General features: G+C 62.2%; 1 protein-coding gene across 3 annotated transcripts in view; it reads right to left on the reverse strand.

Annotated features, from left to right (window-relative positions):
* CBFA2T3 (CBFA2/RUNX1 partner transcriptional co-repressor 3) overlaps positions 1 to 21,624 on the reverse strand; it is a 69,113-nt gene that overhangs the window by 17,491 nt on the left and 29,998 nt on the right. For 2 of the 3 annotated variants that reach the window (XM_034940916.3, XM_034940915.3), the window contains exons 2-4: positions 9,015 to 9,167; positions 5,583 to 5,657; positions 76 to 317 (exon numbers count right to left, since the gene is read on the reverse strand). In XM_034940916.3, the coding sequence (XP_034796807.1) occupies positions 76 to 317; positions 5,583 to 5,657; positions 9,015 to 9,135 (438 nt within the window). In that variant the 5' untranslated portion in view covers positions 9,136 to 9,167. The remainder of the gene's footprint in view (positions 1 to 75; positions 318 to 5,582; positions 5,658 to 9,014; positions 9,168 to 21,624) is intronic. The other variant, XM_034940917.3, reaches the window with a different exon arrangement.

Raw genomic sequence — 21,624 nt, forward strand, 5'->3', positions numbered from 1 at the left:
TGGCCGTGGCTGCAACCTCATTAAACGGAGGGAATATGCACGTCCCAAGGCCCCGGCTGCCCCTGCCCAACTCACCACCAGGCCCAGCACCAGTGTGCGCACGCGCTCCCCAATCTCTGGGGAGATGTCGCTGCCAAACTGCTGCAGTGTGGTGAGGAAGCGCTTGAGCTTGCTGAGCTGCCGGGCCCCGCAGGCCGGGGGCAGGTGCTGTGTGGACAAGGAGGCTGTGGACGAGGTGGCCGGGCCATTGCTGAAGCCGTTGGGTGTGGACGGTGCACCATTGATGGCTGTTGGCGAGTGGCTGCTGCCGTTCATCACTGCAGGAGGGAAGCGGACATGAGGACACAAAGGTGATGGTGACAACACAACCCAGATGGCGGCGACAGTGAGGGAAGCAGCGACTAAGGTGACAATGTCAATAGTGACGGCAACAATGATGAGACACAAGGACAGTAGTGCTGAGGATGACAGCAGGAGCCCTGGGCCCGCCCAGGGCAGCTGAGCTGGCCCTTAGCATGCTGACCATCTGTCCTTCCGGCCCTGCTCTGAGAGGTCACACACACCCCCTTCCAGACCTGGAAATGGATTCCCAGGGAGGTGAAGCCTCTTTGCCCCAGGTCCCCAATGGGTAAGGGCTGGGATGGCACCCACAATGGTGGTGGCCGTGGAGTGACTGCGTTCTGAGTGTGGCTTCTCCTGCCTGGCACCACTCTTGGGACTTGCTCTAGGGCTGAAGTCAGGCCCTTCACACCCAGCAGGGGTGTGGCCCCTACGCCTGGCCTGGGAGACACCAACCCTACCAGGCTGGCTCAGGTTTTCACTGTGAACAGGGAGCAAGGGGCTTCTCCACACATCGGGGGCTTGATGGCTCAGTTCCCACTTTCTGGAGGCACAGGAGACTTGGAAAATGAGAAGTCACTCATCCCCCAAAAGGCCAGCTACCATCACCTCTGGCATGATGTTCCCAAGCAATACCCCCACCCCCAATCAGGCATCTCCCAGCCCTGAGCAATGTCCCCACAACAGGTGCCTCCCAGCCCTGAGCAATGTGCCTCCCCACACACAGGCACCTCCCAGCCCTGAGCAATGTGCCTTCCCACACACAGGTGCCTCCCAGCCCTGAGCAATGTGCCCCCCAACACACAGGTGCCTCCCAGCCCTGAGCAATGTGCCCCCCCAACACACAGGTGCCTCCCAGCCCTGAGCAATGTGCGCTGCAGGTGCTTTCCAGCAGAGCAATGTCCCTCCTACAAGTGTCTCCCAGCCCTGAGCAATGTGCGCTGCAGGTGCTTTCCAGCAGAGCAATGTCCCTCCTACAAGTGTCTCCCAGCCCTGAGCAATGTCCCAGACAGGTGACTCCCAGCCATGAGCAATGCCTTCATTTGCACACAGCCCCAACGCCTGCTAATGGGGTTCCAGGGGGCAGAGGAGCTGGGACACCCAAGGACACACTGGGTGGGTTCCTGCCCCTGGCGGCTGGACACGCAGATGCACGTGCACACAGGCCAGTGCATGTTGAGGACAAGCAGGTGACATAAGGAACAGCTGATGAGCGCGCTGCAGGGCCGCCTGTTGACCACTGAGACGTGACTGCCTGGCTGGCCCTGCTATTGGGGTCAGCGTTCCAGGGGCCTGGCAGACATGGGGCTGCTATGGAAAGTCCCAGGGCTGGGCCTCACCCCTTTTCTCAGGTGACAGAGCTAAGGCCAAGCCTCTTGCAAGGCGGCCAGCACACCCCTCCTGTGCCCGGGACACCCGCACCCTGTGCCCTTGGCCTCAGGAGCCTGAGGGGCGACCTCCAGGCTCTGAAGGCAGGTCAGAGGTCACAGGGCTCCCAAGTCCCTTGCTGACAGGGGAGGGGGACTGGATGCCTCTGGGAGGCCTGAAGTCCTGGCCAGCTCCTTCTGTCAGGAGGACTGAAGCCCCGCACACACTCACGGCTGGCTCCCGCCTCCTACAGAAGGACACGCTCCCTACAAAGGGTACCAACTCCCCTGCCCCCAGAGCGAGCCCTCCATTTCCCTGCCTGCACTCACCCCCCACCACCCTTACACACATGCACGCACACATGCATATACACATGCATATACACATGCACACAATGTACACACATGCACGCACACGTGCACGGCTATGACGTACACGCTCGTCTCTCTTGCTCCACTGTGGCCCCAAGTGCCCCTCTCCAGGGGACCCACCCCTCACCCGTGCTGAGAGTGTGGGTCTAGGCGGGGGGGGGGCGGTGGCAGCTCAGAGCCACCTGCTCCCTCAGGGCGGAATTCCTCCGAGGCCCCAGCCGTGTGTTCGCGCCTGTGGCTGAGGCCTGGCCTGTGTGCGCCGAGGAGGAGGGGAAAACCCTTTCTCCAGGATGGAGACACCCCTGGGCTGGGCTGGTGCAGCGGCTCCCCCTGGGCAGCCGGCAGGCACCAGCTGTTTCCTTCCTGTGCCCTGGATGGTGGGGGGTCTTGGCGTACCCCTCAGATCAGGCCAGCCCTGCCCATCCTGACCTGGCCCCTGGGAGGTGACCCCTGCTGAGTGTTGTGGCCTCTGCCTGGACGGGAGGGGACATGGGACGTGGGGGCCTACGTGCCGGCCCCTCTTCCTGGGCTGCGTCCCCACAGCTGGGGCTCCGGCTAGGCCAGGCCTCCCTTTCTACCCGCTCCTGCAGGCCTGGACCGGAAGGGGCCGCACCCTCCAGAGGGCACTGACCAGCCCGTACCTCCAACAAGGCCCTTCTGAGGGGTCAGGCCCTCTCTTAAGTGTCCCTCCAGTAACCTTTAGGTGGCCGCTATCAGCTTCCTCCACTCCGCCTTCCCAGAAGCCGCCTGAGGCTCCCACCTTCCCGACCCGTGGTCTAGTGGCACCTGCGAGGTGCTCCCGGGTCAGGAAGCTGTGCTGTGGCCCAGGCTGGGCTCTGCACCTGCACACAGGCTGCGCGGTTATCACACACATCCCATGCGGCAAATGGGCTCCGAGGAACCGAAGACACACAGCAGGGCAGCCCGGCTCCCCCAGATTGCCTCCCGTCCCCGGCAGACCCCACACACCGAGCAAACAGCGCTGGGCACAGTGGCACAGGGGGGAGGCCGGCCCTGTGCTCTGGATGTTCTTGGTGGAGCGGGGGGAACAGGTGTGCCCACGACGGCCTCCCCTGGGGCCCAGCGCTCACTCTGCTCTCACTCCAGCCTGGGCCTCACAGATACCCGCTGCAGGGGCTGTGGGAGGCCAGGAGGGCGGGGGATGCTACAGAGGCCCTCAGACACACCAGCGTGGTGAGGAAGTCCAGACAGACACAGCCCTGCCCTTGAGGGCTGGGGGAAGCTGCCCTGGTTAGGAGTGAGGACCGGCCGCCAGGCCCAGACGTGCCCTGTGAGTCAGACTCGGCGCCTAGCCTCAGTTTCTTCATTTGCAAATGGCTCCCAACCCATCCTGGAGTTCCAAGTGGGGCTCCAGGGACCAGAGGACAGCATGGCAGTGACCTCCTTTGTACTGTGTGTCCCCAGCCAGAGTCGCTCAGGCCTGACCTGGGCTTCCCCAGCCTCTCCTGCGCTGCCCAAGTCAGCCCCCCAGGGTTGCTCCATCCTGACTGGTTTTATGGGTTGGGTGTTGTGTGAGGCTGTTGGCAATAAACGGCCCCCATACCTAGTGGAATTCTGGAAACCACTAATCGCAGGCCAGATATGGCACAAAACCTTGAGTGCATGCGTGGCCTCAGACTTTCCTATGGGGGGGCTGCAGGATTGAGACATCTCTGTTGCTGGGGCTGCGAACCTCCACACGCTGTTCTGAGCGGCTGCTCCCTTCAACCGGGGCAACCTGCACAGGGGGTAGCCTGTCTGCGCCCCTGGCTTGAACGATCTTAGCAGCGCCTTCCTGGGCTCAGGATGGACGCACCGGCCCTCTGGAGCGCGTGGCACCGATAACGGCGTCGTATTCTGGGGCTTTCCCTCTTCTGGGGGGACAGTGGACGCTGACGCAGGATGCACTGAGCCCCTGGTCTCTCGCCTTCTGAGGCTCTGTCCGGAGGACCCCACCGCGCTGCTGAGTTTCCCTCTCACTGGTGAGCTCCATGTGGCCACACGGTGGACTCTGACACACACACACCCCGTCAAGACTGAGGATAGCCACTTGCGGTCACCCAGTCAGGCCAGGAGACGGCCCGTCACCATGGGAGACCTCACTGCAGCGGGAGGCTGGTTTCTCCAGGACACGAGGGACTGTCGTCAGGACTGTGGACCTTCCAGCAGCTTCTCAGACGCGCCACAGTGCACGCCGGGGCCCCTGCCCACCGCCCCGGCCGGCCTGGGCCTGGCCCTCCCTTAGGTGTGCTTACCAGCCTTGCCCTGGGTGCCTGGTCCTTCCGGCGGCCTGCTCACCCTCGCCTACCCGCGCACTCCCTCCCGCGCTGCTGGGCAGTCTCAGCAGCTAAAGAGACGCCAAAAATAACCCCGGCACAAGCACTTTCATTCCCACAACAGGTGTGTTCCTAAGTTAGACCGCACACGTGTCCCCAGCTGAGGATTGGGGGCACACGCGAGCACCCCCGCGGCTCCCCCAGCCTCAGAACCTTGGTGGGGGGGTCAGATGCGACAGAGGCACCCTAACGCAGCCCCTCCTGTCACCCCTGCTCCTTGCTGTGGGGGCTCCGGGATCTGGGATTCACCAACTTTGCCATCCATAAGATCACAGAGTGGGTGACAACAGCCACTGTCCAGGAGCTGCACGCCAGGCGCGGGTGCGTGGCCAGGCCCATCACAGAATAATGGCTGTGACAAGGACAGCCCTGTGCAACAGAAACAACGCACAGTTGTTCTGCCGCCCTCGTTCTTAGAGCCGGGAGTGCCGCGACAGCCACACCTGGGCCGTCCTGCCAGGCTGGCTGGTAGTGATGGACCGGAGTCTGTCTGATGGGCTTAAGCATGGCTGCACTCAGTGGTTGACAAAAACTATAAACACCACCTGGTAAGAGCCCGTGCTCCCTGAACGCCCGCCATGGGCCACGCAGGTTGACAGAAACGTCTGCTGGTGACTCAAGTCTGCTGACCTCTCAGTGTGTGCATGGCCCCACCATCTCCCGGCTCCTGGAGATCACCATTGGCACTAGGGGCCATGATGACTTCCATTTTACAGGTGGGGAAACTGAGGCACGGGGGGTGGTACCTGGCCAAGGTCACCCTGGCAATAGGAGTTGCAGCTGGGACTCCAGGTAGGTGGGGTCTGCCCTAGCAATGGCTGAGCTACAGGCTGGCCAGGGACGGTGTCTCGCCCCGCCCCTCGGCACTCGCAGTCAGCCCCATTGGCCATGTTTTGCTGCTGGGGAAGGAGAGCTCAGAGAGGCTCTGTTCCTGCCTAAGGCCCCGCAGCTTGGAGCGGAGGGTCTGTGGGATGCAGCGACCCGGCGGCTCTGCCCTCCTGCGCCCTCTTCTCCCTAAGGAGGCAGGACCAACACAGCAGAGGCAATGCTGAGGGTGCGGAGGCCGGGGAGGAGAGCTGAGCGCCCCCAGGGCAGCAGTGTTGGGCCAGCTGAGGGTGCTGTGGTGAAGACCTCTGGGGAGGCCTGCGGTTTTTGTTATTTTACTTACAGAGACAGACCATAGACCATTTTAAGCAGCCATGAAAACGGCCGTGGGGCAGCGTCGCAGGCCCGTCCTCTCGATCTGTAAGCAAAATAAGAAGAACACGCTGTCAGGAGGGGCGTGGGCAGGAGACTCTGCCCTCAGGGGCGCCCACGGCCGCCTTTTCCTACTTCTCAGAGTGATTTTTGGTGGGGGCATGGGCAGGAGACTGCCCTCAGGGGCACCCGGGCCGCCTTTTCTTGCTTCTCAGAGTGATTTTTGATTTTCAGAGGGGCCTGGGCAGGAGACTCTGCCCTCAGGGACGCCCGGGCCGCCGTTTCCTGCTTCTCAGAGTGATTTTCTGACGGGGCTCTGTCACCACCTGGGGCCAGGCCACTCCCCTCTCCGAGCCTCAGTTTCCTTCTCTGAGAGTGGGTGATCCCTAAGGGCCGTTTTGGCAGGACTGTTCCACAGTCTACAAGAACCGCGGCTTCTCTATGAGCAGGGGCGGGGCCCCTTGTTTTCATTGTCCTCTTCCCAGAAGGCCCCTGTGACCCCATGAGCACCATCCTCAGGGACCTGGGCCGAAGCCGCGTGTCCTAAAAGTGACCTGAGACTCGGCTTGGAGTCTCTAAAAACAAAGCCCTGGGTCAGCACTGGAGGAGGAAGCACCAAACAGGAAGAAAGATTCGGCTGGGCGCGGTGGCTCACGCCTGTAATCCCAGCACTTTGGGAGGCTGAGGCGGGAGGATTGCTTGAGCCCAGGAGTTCAAGACCAGCCTGGGCGACGTAGGGAGACCCAAACTCTACTATATAAAAAAACAAAGAAAGATTGAATTTGTTCGAGCTGAAGTTAGTGGCGCAGGCCACAGGAAGACAGGCTCTAGTAAACACGGGTAGTGAGTTCTCTGTCATGGGGGTAATCAAGGGCAGGATAAAGCCTTAGCCCTTTAAGCGTCCTCCCAGCTTTAGAGGAGCTTGGTCTGGGTCCCTGCTCCTTATATGCCTTCCCCCCTCCCCACCTCCCACCCCACAGCAGCACCGCAGCTTCAACTCCAAGATGAATTTGCGCCCAGGGCTGTCACTGGGCAAGAGAAACTTCGGCCCTCAAGTCTCCGTTCCGACTCAGTCTCCCATCAGCTTGGCTCAGAGGCCAGTCCCCGGCGAGGAGCCTCCCGGCAGGGCTCTGCAACTGAGCTGTGGCCCCTGAAGGGCACCCACCACCCACCAGCCAGGGGCAGGGGTGCGGCCAACCACCTGGCTTTCACGGAATTGTGTGGATTAGGGGATAAATCTGAGGCCACCTCAGGGGTGGCCAGAGCCTCAGACTGCTGCTGCTGACAGCCCAGTGGGACTAAAGCATCGGCTTAGAAAAGAAAAAGCACCTGCTTATCTCTTTCATAACCTTCATGCTCCTTAAACCAGCTGGGACCTCACCCCAAAAACATGACCCCAAGGCGGGCTGGGAGTGGAGGGAGCAGGAAGGACCCCAGCCCCAGGCATGCCGGCTGCCCTCACATCCGTTCACAGGTCTCCAGAAGCAGAGCCCGAGGCTCCGCTGATCCCAACCCACCTCCAGCCAGGAGCATCAGACCAGCACCTTCGAAGCAGAGGCTGCTGGTCCCCAGGGAAGAGCAGGTGGGGGAGACGCACCCTTGAGGGTCTGGGGAACCAGGCTCAGCCCACGGTGTTTGTCCCTGACAGTGGGGCCTGAGGTTGTCTGTAGAGCGGGTGTTTTAGGCACTGCGCCCATGGCCGGGTCTCCCGTGGTCCGTCCTGAGCGTTTCCTCCCCCGGGGCTGGGGTATGCTGCAAACTTAACACACCAGCGGTCTCCCTCTACCTATGTGGGCTCAGTGTGGTCGCAAGCTGCCTGGTAGAGAGACGGCCCGTGGTTTGTACCAGACCGGAGGGCTCTTCCGAAGAGAGGGAAGGGTGATCCCAGCCCGGCCACATCGCCGTGTGACAAGGACATGTGAGAAAAAGCTCAGCCAGCCTCTCACTAGAAACCGTGGCCAGCTCTGCAGAGCCAGGACCTGCACGCTGGGCCCGCTGTCCCTCAGGATCTGCAAAATCGTGAGTGTGGCGTCCCGACTCTCTGAGGCAGGGCCGACCCCCAGTAAGGGCTCCATGACACGTGGACGCCCCCGCGGGTGCAGGGAGTAGGCGTTAGGCTGTTTGGCTCCTACTGAGTGCTGGGCACATTTCCAGCTGTACCTGCCTCTGGGCGGCACACGTGGGGGCACCCCATTGCTGGGCCACCCCATTCCCCAACCAAGTCGGGAGGCTGACTCGGAGCCAACATCCTACAAACAGGGCCGCAAATCTGCTGCCTGACCGCACAGCCAGTGCTCTCTCCAGATGGAAGGGAGATGATGGCCAAAGCCCTCGGCGGAGCAGGCCCCCAGCCTCAGCGGCAGAGCCAGGGAGGGAGCCAGGCCTGGCCTATAGCCACCTGGTGCTCTGGGGACAGTCGTGACATAAAGGGACTGAGGAAGCAGCTCTTCCTGGCCTGTGGGGGACCCGGGGAAAGCAGGATGGAAGTCTCAGGCTCCCCGCCCAGAGAGGGGCTTCATTTGAGTTTCAGAGCCTGGGGAGGGTCCCCCAGGTACAGGGCTTTCTGGCCGCTGCATGTGGAGGTGGTACATGGCGTCTCCCCCACTGCAGACACTGAGATGCACTCCTGAGCTCCCGGCCTTGAGGGACAGGGACGCTGCCACCCCGCCGGCCCAGCAACTGGGCCACAGAGCACCAATGTCTGTCCTCAAAGCCAAGGCTCTGCGGGTGACTGTGATGAGAACTGGCTGTTCCCTGCCCCACAGCCTCCCAGGGCCCACCATCGGCGGCTCTGTGCGCCAAGCACCGCCAACCCCTTGCGAGGGCCAGCAAGACAAGGCCTGACAGCTTCTCGAGGCCCCCACCCTGGCCCCCGTGCTCAGCTGGGCTGTGGAGCTCCTGGGATCTGAGCCCCTCCAAGGCCAGAGCCGTCTCTGTGGTCCGTCCACGGGGCCTGTACGCAGGTGACCTGCTGTGTGACCCTGCGGAAGCCCCTGACCCCATCCGAGTTCCACGTTCTCTCTGGATGAGCCTGGCATTCCTAGGCCTGCCGGACGAGGCAGGAAGCCTGAGGCACAGCGGCCGGCTTTGACCCACGGCCAGCCCTGGTGAAAGGCCTGTGTGGACTCACCTAGCCCCACCACAGCCCTGGGAGAACCTGCATTGCAGAAGAGGAAGCCCAGGCCCCCCGGAGGGCAAGGACATGGCCTGGAGCTACACAGTAGGAAGCAGGAAAGCTGGGATTTGAACCGGCCAAGTCTGGGCTCTGGGCCACACGAGCGCCTCACACTCAGGGCTCACAGCAGGTGCCCGCTGGCTCCGGGCAGGAAGCTCAGAATTTCAAACAACACAAGGGGCTCCCCTGAAACACCTGGCCCTCGGCTGCCAGGTGGGGGCTACTTACGTGTGTGTGGCGTGAAGGAGGGGGGGCGTGTGGCCCCCTGGGATGCGGCAGGCGGTGGGGGCGGCATGCTGGGGGGTGTGGACCGGGGCTGCGTCTTCACCTCCGCTGGGGAGTCCGGCATCGCTGAGGCCTTAGCCTTCCTGTCCACTGGGGCTGCGACCAAAGGAGAAAGAAAGAGTCGGTGAAGCAGGCTAAGTGCAAAGGCCAGGGCCCGCAGCCCCACGGTTCCCAGCCAAGTCCCCACTGAGTGTCTGCCCAGCGCTGGGGCAGTCTGCCCCAGGTGTCCTGACAGGTGGCTGACGTCCCACGTGCAGGATCACGGGGGCAGAACCAGGCCAGAGGACGGGCTTGGGCCAGCTCATCTCAGGTGGCCGGCCAGGCTGGAGCTGGGGCCCTCGGTGTGTGGCGGCCCTGGGAGAGCCGTGCCCCACTCCAGGCTTGAGGCGTCTACAGACCAGGGAGTGGGCAGTGCCCCGAGGCAGCGGTGCCTTGCTCCCACCTCCATGAGCATCCCCCGGGGGGGTGTTCAGACACCTCAGCCTCTTCCCCAAGTCCTGATTCAGCAGGTCAGGCTGAGACCCAGAATTTGCTTTCCGGCATGTTCCCAGGTGGCGCTGCTGCTGGTCCGGCCCTGGAAGCCATGGTTCTAAGAGTCCCTTCCACTTTCAGGTGCTAGAAGGCTCCCCTGGGCTGGGGGGCGGGGGACGGTGTCTGCCCAGGGAGAGGCCGGCAGGCAGGCCATTTAGGGCGACAAAACCTCTATTTTAACGGTCTTCTACCCCGGTGATTCATAGGGCAGCCAAGACAGAGGCGGCGTTGACTTCAGGATGGCCAAGGCCTGGCCACACCGAGTGCGGCCACCAGCAGGCGGATGAGGCGTTGATTTCAGGATGGCCGAGGCCTGGCCACGCTGGGCGCAGCCCCCGGCAGGTGGTAACGCCAGGACACGTGATTAATGAGAACCTGCAGCTGAACAAGATTCCCTCGTGGTCTGAGGCTCCCTGAAGTCTGAGAAGCTCTACCCAGGGCCAGCTGTGTGCGGAGATGGCAGGAAAACGCTCAAGGCGCTGGTGGGCCGGGACTGGGGGGCGCTGAGCCCCTTGTGCCACCCAGAGAGCAGGGGGGCAGAAAAACGCTCAAGGCGCTGGTGGGCCGGGACTGGGGGGGCACTGAGCCCCCTTGTGCCACCCAGAGAGCAGGACCTGCAGACAAGGTTAACCGAAGGGCCTGCAGCACAGACCTGCCCGAGACACCAGGAGGCCAAGCCAGCACCCTGTCTGTGGCATTTTCTGCAGGGGGTGCGGGTGTAAGCCCCAGGGCCTCCCCATTTATCGTAAGGCAAGGTCAGCCAGTGCCAAAGCAAGGCAGAAAGACCTGCTATCCGTGGCTGAGACTTCGGGGGCCTCAGCGGTTTAGAGCAGCAAGGTAGGTAGGCATCCTCAATCTGCTGAATACTGGACTGCCCTGCACCCTGCTCCTGCTAACACCTGTGGGTCTCACCCACGACTGCCCCGCACCCTCCTCCTGCTAACACCTGTGGGTCTCACCCACGACTGCCCCGCACCCTCCTCCTGCTAACACCTGTGGGTCTCACCCACAGCCCGGGGCATGAAACAGGTGAGGCCACAGTTGGGGGCTGGTATCTGTCGTGTTATTAGTCAACTGTGGGCGCTGCCCCTGCTTCTGCCCGTTCCCCATTCCCGGGGCCCCAGCACCATCGTCAGACGGAGAGATCCACCCAGGGCCACGGCCACGCGGACTCTGTGGAAGGTGACGGATAAATGACTTCTACAGCGATCACATGCCAAATACGGCGCAAACCTCTCCTGATCCTCTTGCCGCCGGCTCCTTTTACAGAGGGGCAGAGGGGTTCAGAGGTGCTGAGGTCCTGCCCAACATCTCAGGGCAGTGGCGCCTGGGCTCTAACCGGCCCCTAGTGCTCCAGGCAGGAGTGGAGCAGTCCCCCTCTGCTGGGCCTGTGGGGAGTGGTGGGGGGAGAAAGCAGCCAGTAAACAGCCACAGGCCTCGCGGCACCTGCTGTCCCCTCCGCACAGCCGCTGGCCTCCCTCCCACGGGGCGCCTTGCTCCTCCTGGCCACCCGCCTGTCCGGAGGCTGATGGCTCGGCACACGTGTGGCCACAGCTGTGGGGGCCGTCAACACTGCCTGGCTGCAAGGCTGGTGGCCAGTCCCTGGTGACAACCAAAGAAGGTGAATGTGGCAGGGCGTTCCTGTGGTGGGGGTGTTCCTGGCGGGGGGGGGGGCGTTCCTGGGGGGGCATTCCTGGAGAGGGGCGTTCCTGGTGGGGGCAGCCCTTCCAGACCAGGCTGCCCTTGGGCCAGCGTGGGTTGGGCATGCCCAGAAGGGAGCAGGCAGGGATGCGGCCGAGAGCTTCAAACGCCAGGCTGGCTCGGGGGACACAGGTCCAGGACACTGCGGATGCCCCCTGTTTGGACTTTCCAAAGCCCTCCCATGGAGGCGGCTACATTTGAGCCACGAGACTCGAATAAAACAGAAGTGGATGCAGAGAGCCCCACTGGGGAGCTGGTGCCGGGCGCTGGACGGGCGCTCGTAGGATGGAAGGACACGCCACATTTCCTAAGGTGGAGAGGGTGGCCAGGAGACCGCTGGGCCGTCATGCCATGGCGCAAGGAGTCACCACAGCCGTCACCCAACAAGGGCTCATGGCCACCACCTGCGTGCTCATGGCCACCACCTGCGTGCTCGTGGCCACCACCTGCGTGCTCGTGACACTCTGGATCCCGAAGCTAGAGCAGACAGTGCTCTGCCGGCGTCCGGAGCAGTCGGGGACTTCGTGTGGTTCCCTTTGGGCAGAACAGGAGGCTGTCCCTTTACTTCAGAGGCCTGGACAGAGGCTCATTGCAGGAAGACCCTTCTCGGTGCTCTGCAGATATCGACGACTCATTGCATCCTCACCGAGACCCTCTGCGGCTGATACTGCCATCAGCCCATTTTACTAGGAGGGACCAGGCTCGGAGAGATGAAGTCATCTACCCAAGGTCACACCGCGAGTGTGCTGCGGGCCGGGATCGGAACCACGACCTGGTGTTGCCCCCACAGGGCCAGGGCTCGGCAGGACTCCAAAGTCCCCGCTTGTCATCAACACGCTTGCCTCCTTTTAGGCCTCAAGGTACTTGCAAAGAGGCAGCAGGTCTGGGATTCAAACCTGAGGCCGAACGGAGGCTGCAGGGGCAGGAGGCCCCGTGCCTGAGGAACACCCTGGGAGCTGGTGGTGTCCTCCCCTCCGTTCTCCGGGCCCCACCCCGGGTTGTGTGGGGGCAGCTGTGCAGGTGATGGGACCTCACGGGTGTCTGTTGAATCCTGTTTGAGTGCTCCTGGCTGTGTGGCCTAGGGAGAGCCTCTTCCCCTCTCTGAGCCTCACTTTCCTTCCTCTGTACATGTGGAGGAAGCCAGGTGACAGGAAGATGATGCGGAGTTCCCCATGCCCTGCCTGGCACGCAAGGAAACCAGGCCAAGGCTCATGGAGCAATGTGTGGCCGGGACCTGCTCCTGGCGCTGCCCCTGGCACAGACTCCACCCGAGAAAGCAGGAAGTGACCAGGACCCTCAGAGAAGATGAGGGGTGAGTGTGGAAAGGTAGAGGAACAGCATTTGTGGCCAAGAGAACAGCCTGGGAGTTGGCCAGGACCTGTGGAGGGACCTGGGAAGGAGGGGGGTGGGGGTGTGGGCAGCAGGGAGTCGGGAGCTCTGCACAGCAGCAGCTGGGGCCGTCTCTGGGGCGGGCACATCGTCTCTCTCCTGCTTAATACCCTTCAGCAGCTTCTACTGTACATGGGGCTTCACCAGCCCACACCCACTCCATGACACCCATCTCCCTGCTCTCCCCCAGTGCGGGGCTCAGGGCCATGCACGACCCCCCAACCGCCCCTCGTTCCCTCTGGGATTCAGCTTCAACCTCACTTCCCCAGGAGAGGCTGCCCCGCCCCCGTGAAGCTCTTCCATCCTTCCCTGTTCAGTCCTCAGGATGTCACCGCACACTGGGCGGTCCTGCCTCTTGTTTGACCTGTTTGCAGGGTCTCTGTGCTTGACTGGGCCCCCCAGGATGCAGCTCGCCCAGGGTAGCCTTCAAAGGAAGGCCCCCAGGGGAAATGCCTCTTTGGGTTCCCCCCGCCCCCGCTTAGGGGCTGGAGGAGAGCAAAGATGGAAGTGGGGTGAGTGGAGCGCCATGATCAGGGCGGGCCTGAGGGGAGGTGGGGCTGGAGGAGGGGCGGGGCTGGAGGAGGGGCGGGGCTGAAGGGGGCGGGGCTGAAGGAAGGTGGGGATGAGGGGGCGGGGCTGAGAGCTAGTCTGCGGCAGGTGGGAGGGGCTGGGCTGCCCAGCTGCAGGACAGGTGCTTTCTGCAGACATGGGGGGCTGGTTGCTCAGGGCAGGAGACCCATGGCTGCCCTGGACACCCATCTCCTTGGCGCTGGCTGGGCAGGGAGGCACAGTGGGTCCACCCCACCGCCACAGCGGGAGGCTGAGTCCTGCCGGCCTGGCTTCCTCGGGCAAGCCACAGCCTCTCTGTCCATTTCCTTGCCTCTTCAAAGGGGATGGAGATGAGGCCATGCGCAGCAGGGGGGTCCAGCACTCTCTGCCATCACTCGAAATGGTGGCTATTATTATCCTCCTCTATTCCTGCACCCCCAAGCAGTGTGGGGAGTCTCTGGAGCTCCCACCGGCCCACAGCTCCACCAAGGCCAACTGCAGGCTCCTCTCCAGGCTAAGACACCGCTAGACAGGGGCAGCCTCGTCCTTCCTAGGTGCCTGGCTTCCCACCCCATTCCCCTTTGAGGCCCTGCACCTTGGCCACGGGCCATTTCTACTCCCCAGACCCACTTCGAGGCTCGGAGGCCCCGTGGGCTACCAGCCCACGGCTGCGAACCACACAGGAAGAGGCCTGGTCGCATCCCCTCGTCCCCAAGACCACTTGCTGACCCTGCTCCATCCGCAAGACGGCCCCGCCCAGACACACGGAGCTTCACAGTAGACACCAGTGCCCTGGTGCAATGGCCCTCAGGCAACCCCGGGGGCTCAGCAGCGCCAGAAAGGGGACCGTCTCTGTCTCAAGGCAGAATAGAGAAGTGGCAGGAAGGGCTAATGTCACGGAGGAACCTGGCGCCCCAGGCCTATTCTCAGCACCGTCTACCCGCTGCCCCATGAGGCGGGCCCTGTCACTACACCCACTTTCTAGACAGGGAAACTGAGGCCCAGAGAGGGTGAGCAACTTGTTCTGGGTCTCAGAGCCCAGAAGCACCAGGGCATGTGCCTGGAACCCCCAGGAGATTAAACGATCCCGATGCCAGCCAGCCTGGACCCTGACTCAGCCTTGCTGGGACAGCCCAGGCATCCAGCCCCACGCTGGGACGCGCAGCCCTGTGGGTGTCACATAGGCCGAAGGGACGCTGACTCGTACTGGAGGCTGGGGTGGGTGGCCCGTCACCATACAGGGTCTGGGGTAGCACCTGGGGTGGCCGGCTCTGAGGCATGAGTGGAAGGACCATCTTTCAAACCCCAAGGGGTTTTCTTTCCAGAGCTCGAAGTGCCCATGAAAGAGAAACGAGGCCTCCAGCATCCCTGAACTCTACATCAGCTGCAAGGGGACCCCGGTCCCCGAGGACACCCACATGTATTTTCAAACAGCTCCTGAGGCCCAGCGCTGCCTGTGCAGAAGAAAGCATGGAATTTGGGGAGGGCTCCTGAGGCCTGGCCGCCCAGCACAAGGGGGTCCCTGGGGCACCTGCTGTCCCCACCCTGGCTATCCTCCTGTGGCCTACACAAGTATCCTAACCCCTCCCTGGCTCAGAACAGCACTGAGGTCCTCCTGCTGGGGTGGGTGGGGTCAGTCTGGGTCCCAGTCCCTTCCCTATGGCCCTGGCTCAGAGGCAGGTGGGCAGCGGGTGCGGAATCTGACGAGAAGGGCGCTGACGCCCGGAGGAGAGGAATCTCATACAGAGGACCAACCCTGTCCTCACGGATTCTTCCGCGGCCCTGAGGGAGAGCCTGCGCTTCTCTATCTTACTAGTGGGGAAACAGAGGCACAGAGAGGCTGAGGAGGGGGAGAGCCAGGTGTGGATCCAGGTGACCTGGCCCAGCTACCCCTTCCCCACTGGCCACAGAGGGCACCTGCAGCCTGGGAACCCCGAGGGGAGGCACCTGCCCTCCTGGCCTCCCTCTGTGGCTTGGGCCTCTGCCAAGTGTCCTTCTCACTCCCCCTGCCCATGACTGACGGTGGCATCTTCTAATTGTCCCCTCACCCCAGAGCAGGGGCTTTGCCTGTCCTTCCCACCCTCGATGGCTCAGGCACTGGCTCTGGGCACAGTGCGCCCCTCTCTGGGCATGCCTGAGTCTGCCCTGATGTTGGGTTTCCCTCTATGCGGTTTTCCCCAAAGGGTCTGGGCGTGCAGGAGCTGGTCAGACGTCTAAAGGAAGAGGACAGGGGGAGGGTGCCAGTTCCTCCCCCAGCCCTGGCTGCAGCCTTATCTGCCTCCCAAGCTCCCACTCATCAAGAAAGTTCCCAGACCTGCCAGACGTGGTGACTCACACCTGTCATCCCAGCACTTTGGGAGGCCGAGGTAGGCGAACCACTTGAGGTCAGGAGTTCAGGATCAGCCTGGCCAACATGGTGAAACCCCGTCTCTACTAAAAATGCAAAAATTAGCCGAGCATAGTGGTGCGTGCCTATAATCCCAGCTACTTAGGAGGCTGAGGCCGGAGAATTACTTTAGCCTGGAAGGCAGAGGTTGCTATGAGCCGAATTCGTGCCACCGCACTCCAGCCTGGACAACGGAGCGAGACTCTGTTTCAAAAAAAAAAAGAAAGAAAAAGAAAATTCTCAGACCCTGGAGGCCGCTCCCCGGGGCCCATGGGAGAGGCCGTGTCTTTCCCAGACGGCACATCCAGTTCCCAGCGAAATGTCACTAACGGGCCGGGAGAGGAAGCCGCTTTGCAGGCTGGGCAGAGCGAGTGGGAAAGAGCCTGCACTGTGCCGGGGCCGCTCATCCATCACCTCCCCGTCCGCGGGGGCACCCAGCCCGCCCTGCCCAGCTGGGAAACAGCCACAGCCCAGGGCTCCCAGCCCGGGAGTTCCAGAACTCTCCATGGAAGGAGGACCCATGGACACCAGTGCAAGAGCTCATCTTTCCGGCCTTCCCCGCCTCGTACCCTCGCCAGCTCTGGAGTAACAAGCCCTGCTTCCGCTGTAACCTCCTTTGACCCCTCACAAAAGCCTTGGGGCATAGGACGCTGGGCAGGTAACGCAGGTGACTGTTGAGGCCTTTGCACAGGCAACATAGCCATGGTGATGACGTCCTACTGCGTGCCAGGCCTGACCCGAGCATTTTGTGCAGAACACCTCGTTTCGTGCCCCCGAAGGTCTAGAGGCTGTCAGGTGGGGAAACTGAGGCACGGGCCCTGGGCACCTGGCTCTGGATCCGATCCTCTCCGTGGGTTTGGAATATGCTCCCAGGGAGCGGGGGGCCCTGGCTCTGCCCTTGCTGGAGCTGACCACAGGCCCCAGGCAGGGGAGGAGGAGGGCATGGCCTGCAACCAACCCAAGGGCTCCAGGCCTCTCCTCCTGTTAGTCCAGCCGAACCCTCATCCCAGGATGCCCCAAAGTCCAGCCTCAGAGGCCCAGCAAGGCCTCTTGCAAAGCCTTTTCTGGGGCTGTGGCGCAGGCAAGGCTCGGAGATGCTCAGGACAGGTCCAGGACGGGCTCTGGACCCAGAACAGTGCTGTGCCTCAGTTGGCTCCTCCATAAAAGTGCAGAATTAAGGGGCTGAGCTCAGGCTCCAGGCCCTGCAACCTGGGTGGGCAGCCTCAGTATCCACATCTGTGCAATGGGGGTGAGGGTTGACATGAATGCACGCGTGGCAGTCACTGGCAAATCCCAGGCAACCCCGGCGGCGGCTGGGACGGAGGACACCACTGCAACCCGGGTGACCATGACGGCAGCTGGGACGGAGGACGCCACTGCAACCCGGGTGACCATCACGGCGGCTGGGACGGAGGACAGCACTGCAACCCGGGTGACCATAACAGTGGCTGGGACGGAGGACACCACTGCTTTAAACAGCTGTTTATTTTCCTTCAGAATCACACGGTCCCACAGCTTCCTCTGGGAAAGGCACAGATGTGCAAAGAGGAGACCCCGAGAGTCATCCGTCCACGGCCGCCCTCCCGCCTCCTCACAGCCCCGGAGATGGACGACCCCGCACCCACGCTGCCCCTGAGAGGTGAGGTCATTTGAGGTCACTGGCCACGGCCATGCAGTGAGTGACGGGCAGAGCCAGAAATGGAGCCCCAGCCTCTGAACTCCAGCCTCTACTTGGCCGGGCAGCCGTCCAGTGCAGTGAACCCAGGCCAAGGTAAACCTGTACACTTGGCTTTCTGGGGAACCAGAGGGGCGAGCCACCCTCCAGCACACATTTCCCAAGAGCAGTCCACGGCGGCTCCCACAGCGGCTCCCCAGCTGCTTGGCCAGTGCCACAGTGGCCCGGCTGTTCCTCGCTTGGTGCCTGGCTGTCCCCTTCGGCCTCACCAGCTGTCCCCTCTGGCCTAACCACACGCACTACCCCACACCCGCCTGTGTTGTGCCTCGGTCACTCGCCGCACCTGCCCCAGGCCCTTTGCATGGCGTTGTTTCTGCAGGGAATGCACTTCCACCAGGTCCCCGCAAGTCTGCCTCTCATCCTCACACCTTTGCTGCAGGCTGCCTGCTTCCCGGTGATGCTGCAGCCCGCGCCGCCCTTCGCCCTGGCTCCCCTCCTGTCACCGGCTCTCCCTGTAGCTCTGCTGGTGAGCCCACCCGCCTGTCCTGCTCCTCCTCTTCTCTTGTGGATGCTCCCCGTGAGCTCCAGGAGGGCTGGGCTTCCTCTACAGCCTACAACAGTGCCGGCCACACTGCAGGCATTCAGCAAACACTTGCTGCGTGGTGACTGAGAAAACCTGGAAAGGCACAGCCCACTGAGGACCGGACAGTCCCAGCCTCAGTGTCCTCTGGAGCCACTGTCATCTGAAGGCCTGGGGACAGGCAGTGCCCTCCCACCTCAGGAAGAGCTGTGGGGTGAGCTGCGGATGGCGTGAGCAGTGCAGGGCGGCCCTTGCAGCGGGGTCTCTGTGCCACTCTCTGGTGCCCCTGAGGGGCATGTGAAACAGAGGAGAACCTGGTGCTGACTCCGGGAAGGGCCCTGAGAAGGTCTTTGACCAGCATCAGACCCGGGGCTCCCAGGCCAAGACAGAGGCAAAGTGAAGGGACGTGGGGCCCCTTCTAGGCAGGCTCTAGGACAGTGGGTGTCCCCCCAAATCCCCTCGTATCCAGATGACCAGGAGGCAGCTCCCTCCCCTGCTCCAGCCTCCAGGGCTGTGCCAAGTGTGGGGATCTGGGGTGGGCAGAGGCGGCCTGAGAGCCTCAGGCACTGCCCTGCAGCCGCCTCCACATCTGGCTTGTATCCAGCCTTCCTGCCTGGCGAATAAGCAGCCATATAAACACGGGGAGCAGTGCCTTCTCTGCCATCGGTCTAGGCAGACCCTCCCACCCCCACAGGGACAAGGAGCCAAGTCCTATTTCTCTCCCAGGCCCTTCCAGGTCCTCATGTGCCTGACCCAGGGCGGGCCCTTCCTCTGGCCCCACTGACTGATTCCTGCTGCCCTTCCCGCCGTGGACAGGAACAAGGGACCTTGACCCCAAGGCCTGTGGGTGATGACGATGGAGGTCACGGGGTTGCCATGGCAACAGAGCGGGGCCGGGTGGCAGGAAACCCAGTTCGCCTCCCGCGCCGCTGTGTGAACCGACTGTGTGAACTCGGGGTGGGGGCCGTCCCCAAATGTGTATGAGTCTCTGGCTCCCCTTGGGTAAGATGCAGTGCCTCTTTGGGTGGGGTCACAGCAAACAAAAAGGCTTTCGTAAACTCAAAAGCCCTCTGTGGCCCTGCCACGGGGACGTCATCTCTGGCGATCTGAAGGACAGGGGCAGGGAGGGAACGGGAATCTCAGGCGCCCTCTCCCTGCAGGAACGGAGTTGGCTTTTCCGTCTCCTAATCTAGCCTCAGTTTTCTCATCTGTAAAATGGGAATGGGGATGGAATTCCCGCAGAATCACAGAGGGACGAAGTACATGAGCTCACGAAAAGCGTCTAGAACAGAGCGCCTGGCCGCTCGCCCTGGCCACCCAGCTGTCATGCTTCGGGCCATCTGTCCAGCCACAACGGCCGCGTGGAGCTGGTGCAGGTGGGGCTTGTCTTTGGCACTGTGCCCAGAGCTGGCCCATAGGTGACACTGAGCATCAGTGTTGGGGAAGGGGACCAATCGGAGAGTCTCTGGGGCACAGTGAAGACCCCCCCCCCTGCCTCGCAGCTGTGTGGGGGAAGCTCTGTTGCCCAGAGTTGGCTGGCAGGGCCCAGACTGCCCACCGGCTGCCATCACCACCACGAACAGGTACCCAGGGCATGCCTTCAGCCGGCCTGGGTGCAGAGGTCCCGTCTGTCACAGAAGTGCTGCTGAACCGTAGCAGACAAAAATCTCACAAACTCCCTCCGGGCCCCGGCCCAGGGCTTCCCGTTGGAAGGTGCACAGGCCGGCCTCTGCCTGCAGGCTGGGCCCACCCGCGCCTCCCCAACCCACTACGTGGCTCCAGGCGGACCTGGCCTTGCCTCTTCCTTTCCCAAGGAGAGAAGAAAGCCTCCCTCATGGGTTTTTGAGGACCAAGAAGGCTCTCTGGATAGCCGCACCCTGCAAGTGAACCCAGGGCTCGCCAAAGAAATGCGGAAGATGGGACAAAGTGTGCCGTGCGTCCTGGGACCAGATGGGGACAGATGGGCTGGGGGTCTCTCCGTCAGTCTTGGCCAGCCACGCCAGCTGTGCTTCTGTCCCTCCCGTTGGCCTCAGGGCCTTGGCTCTGGCTGGAATACTTTCCTCGATCTCTGCATAGCCTTCTCCTCATCATTCAGGTCTTGGCGCAAATGTCCCTCTTCAGAGAAGCCTTCCCTGACCGCCCATGTCCCTGCCCCCACGCTCTCTGCCACATCACCCATTTTTCTTCTCCAGCCACTCGTCAATGTCTGAAGCCTCCGTCTGTGTTGGTCCTCGTGTTTACGCCCGTCTCCCCCAGGGCAGGGCCCTGAACAGCACCTGGCACACGGCAGGGCCCCGTAAAGGTTTGCTGACTGGCGCATAAGGACAAAGCCCCCTATCTGCCTCCCATGGCAGCCCTGTCCTCTGCAGGTTCAACGGGGCGGCTCGCTGCTGCAGGACAGAGCCTGGGCTGGGCTTGAATCGAGGCCTGCCCCCTCTGCCGTGTGAGCCCAGCGGGCAGCTCCCCTCATCCATTAAGTGGGAGGAACACCCCTCCCGGGGGTGCGTCTGAGGAATAAGGAGCTAATTGAGTCTGCTCTGCAGCAGGAGGCCAGGGAATGCCGGTCATGGCTATTCAGGGCCCTCTCCCCCAAGGTGCGTTTCCTGCTAATGGCCTCGATTTCCCACCCTGCCAAAGCCCCTGCCCTTTGGACGGGATTGCAGCTCTTCCGGTGCAGAGGCGGGGTCCACTTCCCTGCCCCCTGGATCTGGGCTGGCCGGGGGACTTGCTTTGGTTGGGGGCAGGATGTGGCACAAGGGATGTCAGATGACCCTGAGCCTGGAGGTCAGCGGCGGGCAGCCCCACTAGCCCTCTGTGGAGCCCCCACGTGAACACGCCCAAGATGAGACACACGCAGGACAGGGTTGGCCCGGCCACTTGGTGGAGCTGGACTGACCGTGGCTGACCACGGATCAGCCAGCAAACCCAGCCACGCCCAGAAGAACCACCCCCCTGAGCTTGCCAAAACTGCCAACCTAAAGAACTGTGAGCCAAAGAAGGGTGGTTGCTTTGAGACACTGTTTGAGGGTAGCTTGTTACATGGCGATAGCTGACTGATACACTTTGGTACTTAGAATCTCAACATATCAGAGCTGCAAGGGACCTGAGAGACAATCAAATTTCACAGCTGGTGAGAGGGAGGCTGGGAAGCTGGAGAAGACAAGTGACCCATCTTGTCTCTAGCTGAACCAGGCCTCAGATGCCAATGCTGCACTTGCCCTCCACTACTCCACACCTCATTCCTCTGTGGGGGGGGTCTCAGCTGGGACCAGCAATTCCACCTTCAGGAATGCATTCTCGGGACATGTGCACAAACAGTGATCTACAAGGATGTTCGTCACAGCATCGTTTATGAGAATGACAAACGGAATAAATACGATGACTCCTCAGAGAGGGCTGGGTAGATAAATTATCTACTCGACACAAAACTAAGGAACCTGAAAATCACACCATGGCCACCTTCATTTTGGAAAGCTGTTTGTTGGTATCTGCTGACTGGAACAGTCACAGCTGCTGGAATAGCCGGCTCACTCCTGGGCACAGAACCTGCAGAAGAGCCAACCCACAGACACAGGTGCCTCCAGAGCAACGAGCCACAGCTGCACCGGCCACTTCCTCAGCAAGCGTGCACCGAGGTAGAGGGACACGAGGCTGCAGTACGGCCACACAATGGAATACAATACAGCAAGGAAAAAGGACAGGCCCACCAAGTACAACACTGCACACGGTGTCACAAACGTAC

Source organism: Pan paniscus, chromosome 18 (assembly GCF_029289425.2).
Source record: "Pan paniscus chromosome 18, NHGRI_mPanPan1-v2.0_pri, whole genome shotgun sequence".
Classification (NCBI taxonomy): domain Eukaryota; kingdom Metazoa; phylum Chordata; class Mammalia; order Primates; family Hominidae; genus Pan; species Pan paniscus.